The sequence below is a fragment of the Wolffia australiana genome, chromosome 5 (genome assembly GCF_029677425.1).
Source record: "Wolffia australiana isolate 7733 chromosome 5, ASM2967742v1".
Lineage (NCBI taxonomy): Eukaryota > Viridiplantae > Streptophyta > Magnoliopsida > Alismatales > Araceae > Wolffia > Wolffia australiana.
In genome coordinates, this window is record NC_135839.1 from 7,648,281 (window position 1) to 7,661,563 (window position 13,283).

General features: G+C 48.9%; 1 protein-coding gene across 2 annotated transcripts in view; it reads left to right on the forward strand.

Annotated features, from left to right (window-relative positions):
• LOC144702920 (uncharacterized) overlaps positions 1-12,738 on the forward strand; it is a 31,761-nt gene extending 19,023 nt beyond the window's left edge. The window contains exons 14-22 of one of the 2 annotated variants that reach the window (XM_078574945.1): positions 8,232-8,350; positions 8,424-8,466; positions 8,542-8,633; positions 9,228-9,276; positions 11,308-11,378; positions 11,712-11,831; positions 12,118-12,203; positions 12,310-12,355; positions 12,562-12,738. In XM_078574945.1, the coding sequence (XP_078431071.1) occupies positions 8,232-8,350; positions 8,424-8,466; positions 8,542-8,633; positions 9,228-9,276; positions 11,308-11,378; positions 11,712-11,831; positions 12,118-12,203; positions 12,310-12,355; positions 12,562-12,606 (671 nt within the window). In that variant the 3' untranslated portion in view covers positions 12,607-12,738. Of the gene's footprint in view, positions 1-8,228; positions 8,351-8,423; positions 8,467-8,541; positions 8,634-9,227; positions 9,277-11,307; positions 11,379-11,711; positions 11,832-12,117; positions 12,204-12,309; positions 12,356-12,561 lie in introns of both variants that reach the window. The other variant, XM_078574944.1, reaches the window with a different exon arrangement.
• Positions 12,739-13,283: the final 545 nt, after the last annotated feature.

Below are 13,283 nucleotides of genomic sequence, written 5' to 3' on the forward strand. Positions count from 1 at the left end.
GTCCCTTCACCACCAATCCGATCATATTCTGTTACACTCTAGTAACAATGGGGAAAAGGTAGTTGAAATGCAGATCAAGAATGTTCCAACAATGGCGATATGATCGGAATAGCGAGATTTAAGCTCAGATCGGACGGCTCCTTCCTTCGCGGTAGGCGCTCCTTCACGGTCCAAGGGTGGTCTTCCCTCCAGGGCGGACTCCTCCCTCCGCTGTAGGCGAGCTCCCTCTGCAGCTCTCAAGCCTCAGCATAACTGCCAAGAACTATCAAGAATAGAATATGTCCTCTTACCAGGGGTCGCTTTTTATTTATAGGGTAGCTGGCGACACCCTTCTCCTTTCTTTTAGTGAGTTGGAGAGGTCAACTTATCGTTGACCAGATCTGGTCCTTCTTCTCTTGTATTTCTTCTGATAGTGCTTATCATATTCATAACCTCCCCTTTGCGCCTGTCGGCCGCTGGAGCCATGTCGCCTTTAATTCCTCCGCTTTGTGTATGGCTCCATCGGTAAAAGTCATTCTTCCCCTGAACAGCATTTCTTTTCGATGCAACCATGGCCCACAACCCAGCCAATGCTCATCCACCTTCTTCATTTCCTCTGCCTCTGCAGTTCTGGATTGAGTCCCAGAAAGTCTCTTCAGATGTCACCTTCACCCTTAATAATACCTGGCTGGCCCAAATCATTTGAGCAAATGAGCACCCAAGAAGAGATGATTGTAGTCTTCTTTCCCACTAGAGCATAGGAGGCATTGTGATGATGTGTCTGGATAAAGCCTTTTACGAAAGACTCTTGTCATTAGTCTTCTTCGTGCTAGCCGCCAATCAAAGGTCCTCACCTTTAGCGGGACTCTTCGTCGTCAAATGAATTTGCATGCTCGGATTAGCGACCAGTCTTCTCTTCGCCCCTCCCGGATCATCGCACAGGCCTTCTGGATCGAGAAGGGGCAATTTATTGATATCCAACCATTCTGCTTTCTATCATTCGGTCTTAACTGGATTAGGGATTGTTGCATGTCTATGAGTTCAGACACCCGCTGGTCGGATAAGGCACTCAGTATGATAAGGATCCACGCTCCATCCCAACAGTCCTGAACATGGGCATTTTGATTCTTTGTGAGCTCATAAAAATGAGGAAATGTCTCTCTCAAGATGCCTCGTGCCGACCATGTCTCGCAGTAATTTGATGACAAGATTTTCTCCTGGATTCATAATTCTCTCCACCCATTTAGATAATAATGCTGTGTTCATACTCTGCATGTGCAGGACCCCCATACCTCCCACTTTGGTGGGATGACATACCTTATCCCAAGCCATCATTGCAAGTCCCCTGTTTTTTTCTTGCCCAGATCCTCTCCATAGAAAGTGTCTTATCATGCCTTCCAATCTCTTCATGACTCCTGCTGGAATCTTGAATACTGAGAGGTAGAATACCGTAATGGATGAGAGTACTGATCGCAGCAACACCAATTGACCCCCTCTCAATAACACCATAGCTTGCCAACCCTTCCAGTAATCTTTCCACCTCAATGACCAGTTGCCAATCTGCCCTTGCCATCCTCCCCTTCGTTAGTGGTAGGCCCAAATACCTCAATGGAAGTCTCCAATTGGTGTTCTCAGTATCTCCCCATTGTGGCCTCAGTATAAATGGCCGAGTATACAAATAGATAGAGAGAAAAAGAAAATACACAATATGATAAAAAGATAAAATGTAATAAAAGATATGCATGACGGGCATACCTGGTTGACAGTCTGATACGTTCTTCTCAAGAACGTATTGCCGACGCCCTTTCATGAGACTGCATTAAGTCCAGTCACATGTGCGACTTGACTATAAATGAAGCTCAGATCAATAGGACGTGTAAGAAGTTGATAGATCACTCTTGGCAGCTGGAGGCTGAGGCTGGAGCGTGGGAGTCTACCGCGACAAGAAGGGGAGAGAGGGAGCTGTTCCACCTCTCCATTCTTATCTGTCTTCCACCCGATTACCATTCTCTTGGCTCTTTTCACTCTTCCTCTTGCATCTGAACCTCTCTGTTGTGGATTTGATCTAAGATACCAGAACGGTACCACAGTTCCTATCAAGAAATTCAGTTAATCAGATGGCCCTGTTGTGATCGATGAAGCATTGTTTTATTTAGATTACCATCAATTATTCAATTGGTTCAAAAATCTGGATCATAATTGGCCTCAAGAATCTGCTTTTAGATGGACAGAGTGGAATTTTATTTGGATTACGATCAAACATTCATTTGGTCGCAAATCTGGATCACAATCGGCCATAGGAATATGCTTTTAGATGGAAGGTGTTAGTTAAGTGCTTATCCTCCTCTTGGGCCCTATTCTATAAGCCCTTTAGGAGCTCTTATTTCCTCTCTCTCATAGGGTATAAATACCCTAATGTAAGCCACTTACTCCCTTATGTCAATCTATTCTCTCATTTCTCAACCTCCATCGACCCTTCTTCTCCTCCAAACTCTCTAGGGTTTGTCATGGTATCAGAGCTCTAGGGCTCCTGATCTTCCCTCTCCTCTCTAGGGTTTGACATCACCCTTTAGGGTTTGAGATCCCTTGATCTCACCCTCCCTCCCTCCTCACAGCCAGCCGCACAGCAAGCCGCGCGAGCAGCAAGCTGCCGCGCGACCAGCCCGTCGCACAGCAGCAAGCCGCCGCGCCGCCAGCGCAGCAGCCAGCAGCAGCACAGCCGCGCAGCAGCAGCGCGACCAGCCAGCCGCGCGACCAGCCAGCCGCGCGACCAGCCGCCGCAAGACAGCCAGCCGCGCGACCAGCCAGCAGCGCAGCAGCCAGCCGCGCGACCAGCCAGCCGCGCGACCACCCAGCCGCGCAACCAGCCAGCCGCGCGACCAGCCGCCGCGCACAGCCAGCCGCCGCGCGACCAGCCAGCAGCGCAGCAGCCAGCCGCCGCGCGACCCGCCAGCCGCACAGCAGCAAGCCGCGCAGCAGCAAGCCGCCGCGCGACCAGCCAGTCGCACAGCAGCAAGCCGCCGCGCAGCCCGCTCCGCAGCCAGCACAGCCGCGCAGCAGCCAGCCGCCGCGCGACCAGCCAGCAGCGCAGCAGCCAGCCGCCGCACAGCCAGCCGCGCAGCCCGCAGCGCAGTCAGCCGCGCAGCCAGCCGCACAGCCAGCCGTGTAGCCAGCCGCACAGCCAGCCGCACAGCCAGCCGCACAGCCAGCCGCGCAGCCAGCTGCACCGCCAGCCGCGCAGCCAGCCGCACAGCCAGCCGCGCAGCCAGCCGCACAGCCAGTCGCGCAGCCAGCCGCGCAGTCAGCCGCGCAGAGACCGACATAGAGACCATGCCTTACACAGAGACCGACTTTGCGGAGAAGCCGCTCTCCTACAAGATCACTCATCCGTTGCCTCTGGTCCCGGAATCAACTCTTCTCCGCGGCCCGAATCTTCTGCAGTGGTCTCGCTTCATCGAGACCACCCTCAAATCCCGTCAACTGTACAAGCACTGCACCGAGCATCCCTTGACCGCCGATCACCATCACTATGCGGCTTGGGACGCCGAGGAGCAGTTCATCCTTGGGTGGCTGTCCACGTTCACATTGGCCCCCGATTTCCGCGACCGCTTTCCCCATCAGAAAACGGTCAAAGGGTTTTGGGACCAAGCCACGAAATTTTGCGGGCGGAGAATGATTGGTGGCGCATCTACGCCTCGCTGCTCAAGCTTCCAACCTGAAACAGGGCTCTGTCGATCTCCGATTATGCTCGCACACAAGAAGGCGTGGGATGAAGTGGACCACTACCTGCCAACGCACGACCCCAAGTGCAAGACCTATCAGAACATGCTTATCCTGCGCATCATGGGGTTTCTCAACGGCCTAAACCGGGAATATGAGGCCATTCGTCGTCGGGCCCTGCACAACAAAGATGGCCCTCCGGATCTCGAGACGTTGGTTCAGGAGCTCCAGGAGGAAGAGAGTCATCTCCTTCTCCATGGGACTCCCACCTCCGACCCGGCTGAGTCCTCTGCGCTCTGGCAGCACCTGCTGCCGCTGCTGGGCAGTCCTCGGCCCTCTTACCGACTCGGCAGCCGCTGCCCGCCCTGCAAACACACCCGGCTGCACCTAGTGCGGCAAGCCGGGCCACTGGAAAAACAAGTGCACTAAACGTCTCAACGACTGGCGAAAGAAGAAAGAGGCGGACAGCAAGGCCATGTTGGCCCAATCTGAATCTTCCCCGGCCCCGAGCACGTCTACCACGGCTCTGGACAGCATCCAAGCCGAGCTTGCCCGGCTCCGTGATCAGGGGGCAGCCATGCAGCCTTCTTCGACCGCCTACTTCGCACATTTGCGCGCCTCTCCCCTGCCGACACTTGGTATTGCGCCATACGGCGTCTCACTCGCCGGTCGATCGGACACGACTTGGGTGCTTGACTCGGGGGCCACTGAGCACATGACCCCCCTCAACACTCGGTTCGTCTCCTACGTCCGGCATAGTGGTGCACGTACTGTTCTCACGGCCGGGGGTGGACGACTACGCGTGGCTGGAATCGGGGCAGTCTATGTGGACGGCCTTGGTGTGGTCCGCAACGTCCTCCACGTTCCCGACCTGCGGGCTGTACTTCTGTCACCACAACGCCTTGTTGATGCCGTCCAGTGCTCATTTCATCTCCAACCTGACGGCATGTTTCTGTCTGACAAGGTCGGCCGGACTACACGGATTAGGCGGGAGAACGGGCTGCTGTTGCTGGATGATGGGGGACGGTCGCAGTGCTTCGCGGTGCACCGGACACTTCGGACGGGGGCCGAGCAGCGGTGGGGCCGACTCCTGATGACGCACCAGCGGCTGGGCCACCCGCCTTTTGCGACTCTTCACCGTCTTTCCCCTGAATTATGTTCTGGCTTGGACCTTAAGACCTTGGTGTGTGACGCTTGTCAGTTGGCGAAGCATCGCCGTTCTTCCTTCACTCCGTCCTCGGCTCACACATCTGTCCCGCTGTTCCGGGTGCATAGCGACGCAGGGGACCTGCCCCAAACCTAGCTTGAAAGGTCATCGGTACTTCCTTCTACTTGTGGACGAGGCAACTCGCTATACGTGGTCTACCTCCTCACCGCGGTCGGAAGTTGCGCAGAATGTCCGTCATTTTTGTGCGATGGTGGCGACGCAGTTTGGTCGGGGTATCCAGCGGTTTCGCTCGGATAATGCCCGCGACTTCTTCAACAACGACCTCGACGCCTTCTTCGCCGACCGGGGGATCCTCCACGAATCTTCATGCCCTGCCACCCCGGAGCAGAACGGACTAGCCGAACGTCGCATCGGCTATGTCACCGACGCCCGGACGCCCTTATCGACGCCAAGGCCCGTGGCGTATTGGGGTGATGCCGCCCTGACGAGCACCCATCTCGCCAATCGCATTCCCACCCAGCTGTTGGCGTTCTCTACCCCTGGACCGATGAGCGCCTTCCCGACACGCGTGCCTGCGGACGGGTCTCTTGCCACGGATATTCGCTGCACGGCATATGTCCACGACACGCCTCCGGCCGGACAAAGCTTGACGCCGTGCTGTTCGGTGCGCGCTCGTTGGGTACTCCTCTTCAGAAGGGGTATCGGTGCTACCATCCGCCGTCTCGGCGATACTTCATCTCGGCAAATGTCACCTTTGCCGAGCATGAACCCTATTTTGGGACCACTCTTCCTCATCCCGCCTCCCGTTGGATGCGGCCCTCGCTCCCCACTTGGGGCCCGTTCCTTTCTTGGAGCCCACCGCCTCGCATCTTCTTCCTCATTCCATGATCCCTCTCCTTTGATTCTTCTCCGTCGGTGACCCCGAGGGGCCTTGGACGTGCTGTCCTCCCCATCTTTGCTTCCCGCCATCCGGCATGCTCCTCCTCTTCCTCCTTCCTCCGATCAGTCCTCTCGAGTCATCCTCCTCGCTTCCCGCTGCGCCTCCTCCCTTGATGACCCTTTCCTTCCCTCCCATGACGCGTCTTCTTCCCCTGCTCCGTTATCTGATTCTCCCGTGGAGGTTTCTCGCCCTCCTCCCGAGGACTCCTCCCCACTGCTTCCGCTCATCTTCCATTGGCCGAGCCATCCTCAACCTCTCTCGACGATGACGACCAGTTGGGATGGCCCATTGCCCTCCGGAAAGGGGTTCGCCAGTGCACTCAGACGCCCGTTATCCTCTTTCGCATTTTCTTTCCTTCGACCGGCTGAGTACTCCCTACCGGCTGTTTCTTGCTCGACGAGTCGGATCCCATCCTCGCCGCTTAGCCGATGCTATCGCTTCTCCTCATTGGAAAGCGGCGATGGACGAGGAGATGCAGTCCCTACCCGAAACCGCACTTGAACATCGCCCTCCTCTTGGCAAGCGGGCGGTGGATTGCAAGTGGGTCCACACCAAGAAGCATCATGCGGATGGCACCTTGAGCGCTACAAGTCTCGACTTGTGGCTCGCGGGTTCACCCAATCTTACGGAGTGGACTACTTCGAGACGTTCTCCTGTGGCGAAGATGGAGACCGTTCGCCTCCTCCTGGCCCTCGCGCTCACTTCCGTGGGCTATCCGACAGTTCGACGTCAAGAACGCCTTCTTGCATGGCGACTTGACGGAGGAGGTGTACATGCAGCAGCCCCGGGTTACTCTCGGCCCCTGGCCACGTCTGCCGACTGCGGAAGTCCCTTTATGGACTAAAGCAGTCTCCGCGCATGTGGTTCGGCCGGTTCTCCGCTGTTCTGAAAGCCGAAGGGTACACTCAGAGCAACGGAGATGCCACTTTGTTCTTCCGCCACCGTCCGACCGGGATCTCCATCCTTGCTGTGTATGTCGACGACATCCTCATCACGGGATCAGATGCTGCTGAAGCCGTTCGTCTTAGCACCGCCCTGGCCAAGGAATTTGAGATCAAGGCCCTTGGCCTTCTCCGATATTTCCTCGGCCTTGAGGTGGCGTACTCCTCACGGGGCCTCTTTGTTTCACAGCAGAAGTACGCCGTCGACTTGCTGACTTTGACAGGGATGACCGGGTGTGCGCCCGTGAGCACTCCTATCGACCCCAACGTCAAGTTGGGCAAGGGCGAGGACTCTCCTTTGACGAATGCTCACCGCTATCAGCAGTTGGTGGGCAAACTCCTCTACCTGACTCACACTCGGCCCGACATTGCATTTGCGGTCAACCTGCTCAGTCAGTTCATGCACTCACCGAGGGAGATCCACAGACAAGCCGCCCACCGGTACTTTCAGATCTCAAGGGCTGCCCGGCAAGGGACTCCTCTTCCTCATAGCTCGGACAAGACGGTGAAGGTGTACACCGATGCCGATTTTGCTGGCTCCGTTGTGGATTGTCGGTCTACCACGGGTACTGCACGCTCGTTCTGGCAGCCTCGTCAGCTGGAAAAGTAGCAAGCAGGACAAGGTGTCCCGCTCCAGTGCCGAGGCCGAATTTCGTGCTCTTGCTGATGGGGCAGCCGAGGACAGTGGATCCACAACATCCTCGCCGATCTTCACGTGAAGTATGGGACCAATCCACTTCTTCTGTGACAACAAATCCACTATCGCCTTAGCCAAGAACCCCGGACAGCAAGGGCGCATCAAGCACATGGAGCGCAACCGCTATTTCTTCAAGGAACGTATGGACGAGGGGCTCTTCGACCTCGAATACGTCTCCTCTGCTGACCAGGCAGCGGATGTCCTCACCAAGGGACTGTCCCGGCCGCTGCTTCAACGTGCTGTATCCAAGCTCAATATGGACGACATCCATACTTCGCTTGCGGGGGGGTGTTAGTTAAGTGCTTATCCTCCTCTTGGGCCCTATTCTATAAGCCCTTTAGGAGCTCTTATTTCCTCTCTCTCATAGGGTATAAATACCCTAATGTAAGCCACTTACTCCCTTATGTCAATCTATTCTCTCATTTCTCAACCTCCATCGACCCTTCTTCTCCTCCAAACTCTCTAGGGTTTGTCAGAAGGAGTGGGCAGTAGGGCAGAGAGTGTGAGGGGAGCGAGATAGATAGATAGATAAATAAAAGTCAGCTCATTTTCTTTATTTTATGATTGTAGTGAGCTCATTTTTTGGAAAAAGTTGGATTTTCTTTTTTTTTTTGAGGAAAAAGTTGGATCATGATCTGATCAGAATTTTTGAATGATCTTACATTTGAGCATCATGATCTGATGATCATCTGCTGTTCCTATTGATCAGAACAAGTTTTTTGACTGACCCCGAGTCCAACTTAACATTTTATGTCCAACAAATGGTAATTCTGGAATGTGCAGCAGCAGAAGATGACCCATTGCCAGCAATAGAAGGTCTTCAGATCAATGGGGAGGCATTTCCTGGAAATCAACTGCAAGCGTGTGGTTTTTCAATCAATGGAACAACTCATTGCAACTTTGAGGTAAGTGTTATGATGCTCTTGTGGTTAGACATCTAGCTTTGGGTAACTTTCGTTCGTTGGCTCTTTTATTTAGTGGGTGCGCTACAGAGAAGATGGTTCTTTGAGTTATATCGAAGGTATTGATATTTCTTGTTCAATGCTTCAGATTTTCGTTTTGGTATAATCAATCTAAATTCATTCAAATATTACAGGGGCCATGCAGCCTGCGTACCTGGTCACTGCCGATGACGTTGACTGTTTTCTTGCCATTGAAATTCAGCCCCTGGATGACAGGAAACGAAAGGTGCTGTTAATTTCTGAAAGACTGTTCAATTTTTTTCTCTCACTTTGTTTCTTTCTCATGGGAATCGATTCTCCCCATAGAATTCAGAGCCAAGTTATCTGCTAAGGAACTTCTAAAATTTGAGACTAAAAATTGGGCCGTCAAGTAGAGAATAAGCGGAGGGGCTGTATTCTTGCAACTCTGTTTTTTAAATTATTTACTCACTACTTTTGGCTTGTAGGATAGCGGACCAAATTCTCTGAAACTACTTCTGTGTGTTTGTATTTTGGACTAGCATGAATTTCTCTAGCAGAATACAGTAGATTAAATATGCAAAATTTAAACCTTCTTTATTAATTTAGAATCCTTGGTGCGATCCAGTGTTTTCTTACTTTTGATCTTGGATGCTTATTATTCCTGTTGCCCTCTGCAGTGTGTTGGCAATTTGAGGGATTTTTCTTTGATGTACTTTTGTAATATTATTCTTATAGCGTGCCTTAGTGCACGTTAAAGGTTATTTTGCGGCAATTTTTTTGTGTCTATGCTTGTTGTGTCATTGAGGAAATGTGAAAAGATACTTGATTTGAATAAGAACGATTTTCTTGTCAATTACAGGGGGAGATCGTGAAAGTGTTCGCCAATGAGCAAAGGAGGATTAGTTGTGGTACCCTTCTCTATCTTTTGTTTAAATTTATACTTAATGCTTTTATTTTGTCCCAATCTGATTTGATCCCTCTTGTGTCTTAAGCTCTCTAAGGGCATTTTTGTCTCTTGTTCTGTTCCCGTTTGTCTCTTTAAAGATGTAGTTCTCCTAATTCGAGGGCAGGATTTTAGACTGTTATTGGAAACAATATTCCTCATCGATGACTTCACCATCAGAGTAGGTTGATGACTACATCTACCCCATCCTATCTCTTCCTCTCGGCAACGTCCACCCTGCCAGCCCCTCTCCGTCTTGTCCATTTGGTTACGTCTATTCCGCCGGACTTCCCTCCCTCGTCCCCACATCATTTTCCAAGTTTTTGGAATTTCAAAGTTGATGCCATTATGAGATCAGATGCATTTATATATTGGATCCTCTTTACAGGTCTATTAAAAATCATCATTTAACCCCAATTTAAATGGAAGAACTAAGTAATGAATCATCCTGTTTAAGGTTTCGACTTGTGTGTTGGCATGCGTTGAAGTGCTTGAATATTTTTTACAGATTTGCTCTTGAGTATGTCGATTCCTAACCTCCTTTTAGGATGAGATAAAGATAAAAAGCGTTTGTTTTTTTTGAGACAAGATAAAAGTATTATATGAGCCAGTGATGGGAGTTCTTATTCTGCTTGTTAGATTACCTTTGTGACTGTGATAAGTCCTGAAATTAGATGTGTTCACAAATCTCAAGAAAATGAATGAAAGTAGACTGATGCATTATCTTTGTGAGTTCTCTCTGAAATCTCCCAGGGACTAACATTATCGGATTCTTCTGCGCCAATATTCAGCTTCCATTCCCTCCAGGAGTCTTCTTGATCATATTAGTCTTCTATTGCAGTTGTCTCTCCTTACAGTCCTTGGCCCAATTAGGTCACACATTTGAGCCCCTCATTTAAGCTTCATTTAGACAGCTTCTCAACTATATCCTCCAGGTTTGGTACTTGTGAGAAGATCTTCCTGAACGCTGCTATCATTTCTAGCTGATGCATTGACGATAGGTCAACTTTCTCTGGAAATTTGTACTTCCATTTCATCATGTTCTTGAAACATTGTTCAGATAATCCTGTCTGTTTTCTTAAAAGCATGTTAGAATTGAGAGGCATCACGTTGTTGGGTCCACTGTATGTCAACGAGAGATTCTCATTAATCGTTTTGTGAATGGATGACGAACAGAAACGGAATCCAATTCGTCATAACTCGTCCTGTTCCATTCATCATAAGTCGTCAAAAGGATGTCTTCAGTAGCTGTTACATTAATTTTAAAAGTTTGTTTTCTGTCCATCCCGTAATTCATTTTGTTTAGCCCCATAGGCGGGAAATGGAACAAAACTATAGACTGATGGATATCAGAACAGATCACCGTTCAGTCGCATTCGGTCTGTGTTCTATTTCATTATCCCTAATCTGTCTATGAACCTTACCTGATTCTTCTCAATTGGAGCTTTTTGACCAGGAGATTCGTAGGGCTTTTGTCTGTCATAAGTCGACCATCCAAACATAAGATGTATCATTCTTCTTCTGTTTTCAGTAGTAGGATCTCAACCAAACGAAGATTCTGAAGGAAATTCAGCTTTGAGTTCTTTTACATGCGGATAATGATTATCAGTGTGTTTTGCAATTTCTTCATTTCTATTTATTATAGTTGCCCAAAAGTTCTCCAGCCTTGATGCAATGCTCATTCTAGTGATCTTAATGTTACGTTGGTCTTGTTCAACGAGGGGATCAAATTGTTGTCAAATTGTGGGACCGTTGTGTGAACTGAATTTTATTGCCCAAGTTTATAATTGCGTAACCAGTGTATCAAGCCACTTCATCCCTAGGATGACATCCTCATACAATCCCCATCATATCTAGGGAGTACTAGTCAACATCATCGTCAACCACCCAAAAAATTCAATGTCAACTGTCTTCATCTGATGATATTCGCAACTGCGGAACCATAGTGAGTGATTTATCTTCCTTGTTACTCACATTGACTTATGCATGATCGCAGATGATGAAATGCAAGAAGAGATAGCGAAAATCTATCATGCTGGTCAGATGTCATTTCCCGTCTCCCTGTCGGTATGCATTAGTCAATGATACTATTTTTTCTGCCAAATAAAAAGGATGGGTTCCGTTTAATTGTTTGTCAATGACAAAGGCTCTCGCTAAATATCTCAAATTTCGTGATTCATCTACTGTAAATATGGTGCCGAAGCTCTGGTTGATGTAACAAGAACAAACAATTTCAACAGCGTCGTAATTCTTTTATTTTCCTCATGATTTTCCTTCGTAAGGCTTTTGATTATAATCCTTTTTCAAATATTTTGGTGTCCTTGTTTTTTCTAGAAGCGAATGCCAACAAATATTTTGGGACCGTCGATTTAGTTATCTGTTGTCTGTAAATAATTACAGGCTGGAGCTCTAAATATCTGGGAAAATGCTATTTTAGCTATTAAGAGGGAAGGTTACAGCATCAAGGCAAGCGGGACACGTGGCGTCATTGTGGCAGAGAAATTCTCTCCAAGCATACAAGTACTCTTCTTTTTTCTCACAATTACGTCGATATCAATAAGTAATTATGTAATTTTGGATTTTCTTCTAGAAAAAAATAGTTTTTGAGGCATATTTGGAAGTCAATCGTTAAAATTGGGTGTTAAAGCTCGCCACATCCGGCCAGAAATTATAACCGAACATTATATTTATCCAGTCAGTTTCATTACGTGGCCACAATAATTTTTTGTTCCTGTTTTTCTACTTTGTTCAATATTCGTTATCGTGAAATTATTTCTTGGATTGTTTCTAAATATTGCACATTCAGGTCACAATTATCAATGGCTACATGACCGAATTTTTTATCCAAAACTCTAGTGGGGTTGAGCATATGCTGAAGGCTAGTAACAGCAGGTGAAGATTCAACCTTATTTACTTCTCACAATTTGAATCTGTTTCTTGGTGTTGTTATTTTTATTTGATTATCCGCATAGTAAAACCGTGTCTGTGAATGGTGCAGGGAGAGAGACATGATTGTGCTCACCTTGAGATTATTCATTAAAGGGGTAATTCCTTCAACAGAAACTTTTTTTAATGATTTTAGTGAAAAACTGATTATATGCCACGCTGAATATTTCATCCTAGAGATTATTCCTTTATATATGTTACTGAAAAACTGTTGAGAAGAAAAACTGATTCTATGTCAAGCTGGGTATTTCCAATTTTTTTTGAATTGTTAATCTAATATTGTGTTTCCTTGGTGCCATGACAGGCTGTTGAGAAGAAAAAAGGGAAGAAGAAGGTTCTATTCTTCTAGCAAGAACACATCTCACATAAATGTTGTGTAGATCTCCTGAACTTATTCTTGTGTTATATAGTCATGCAAGAAATGTAGAGAGAGGGATGGCCATAATATTTTGTGAGTGCCTGGCTTGGGGCATCTGCTTCATTTTTCTGGGTGCAATGAGAGAGAGAGAGAGAGAGAGAGAGAGAGAGAGAGAGAGAGAGAGAGAGAGAGAGAGAGAGAGAGAGAGAGAGAGAGAGAGAGAGAGAGAGAGAGAGAGAGAGAGAGAGAGAGAGAGAGAGAGAGAGAGAGAGAGAGAGAGAGAGAGAGAGAGAGAGAGAGAGAGAGAGAGAGAGAGAGAGAGAGAGAGAGAGAGAGAGAGAGAGAGAGAGAGAGAGAGAGAGAGAGAGAGAGAGAGAGAGAGAGAGAGAGAGAGAGAGAGAGAGAGAGAGAGAGAGAGAGAGAGAGAGAGAGAGAGAGAGAGAGAGAGAGAGAGAGAGAGAGAGAGAGAGAGAGAGAGAGAGAGAGAGAGAGAGAGAGAGAGAGAGAGAGAGAGAGAGAGAGAGAGAGAGAGAGAGAGAGAGAGAGAGAGAGAGAGAGAGAGAGAGAGAGAGAGAGAGAGAGAGAGAGAGAGAGAGAGAGAGAGAGAGAGAGAGAGAGAGAGAGAGAGAGAGAGAGAGAGAGAGAGAGAGAGAGAGAGAGAGAGAGAG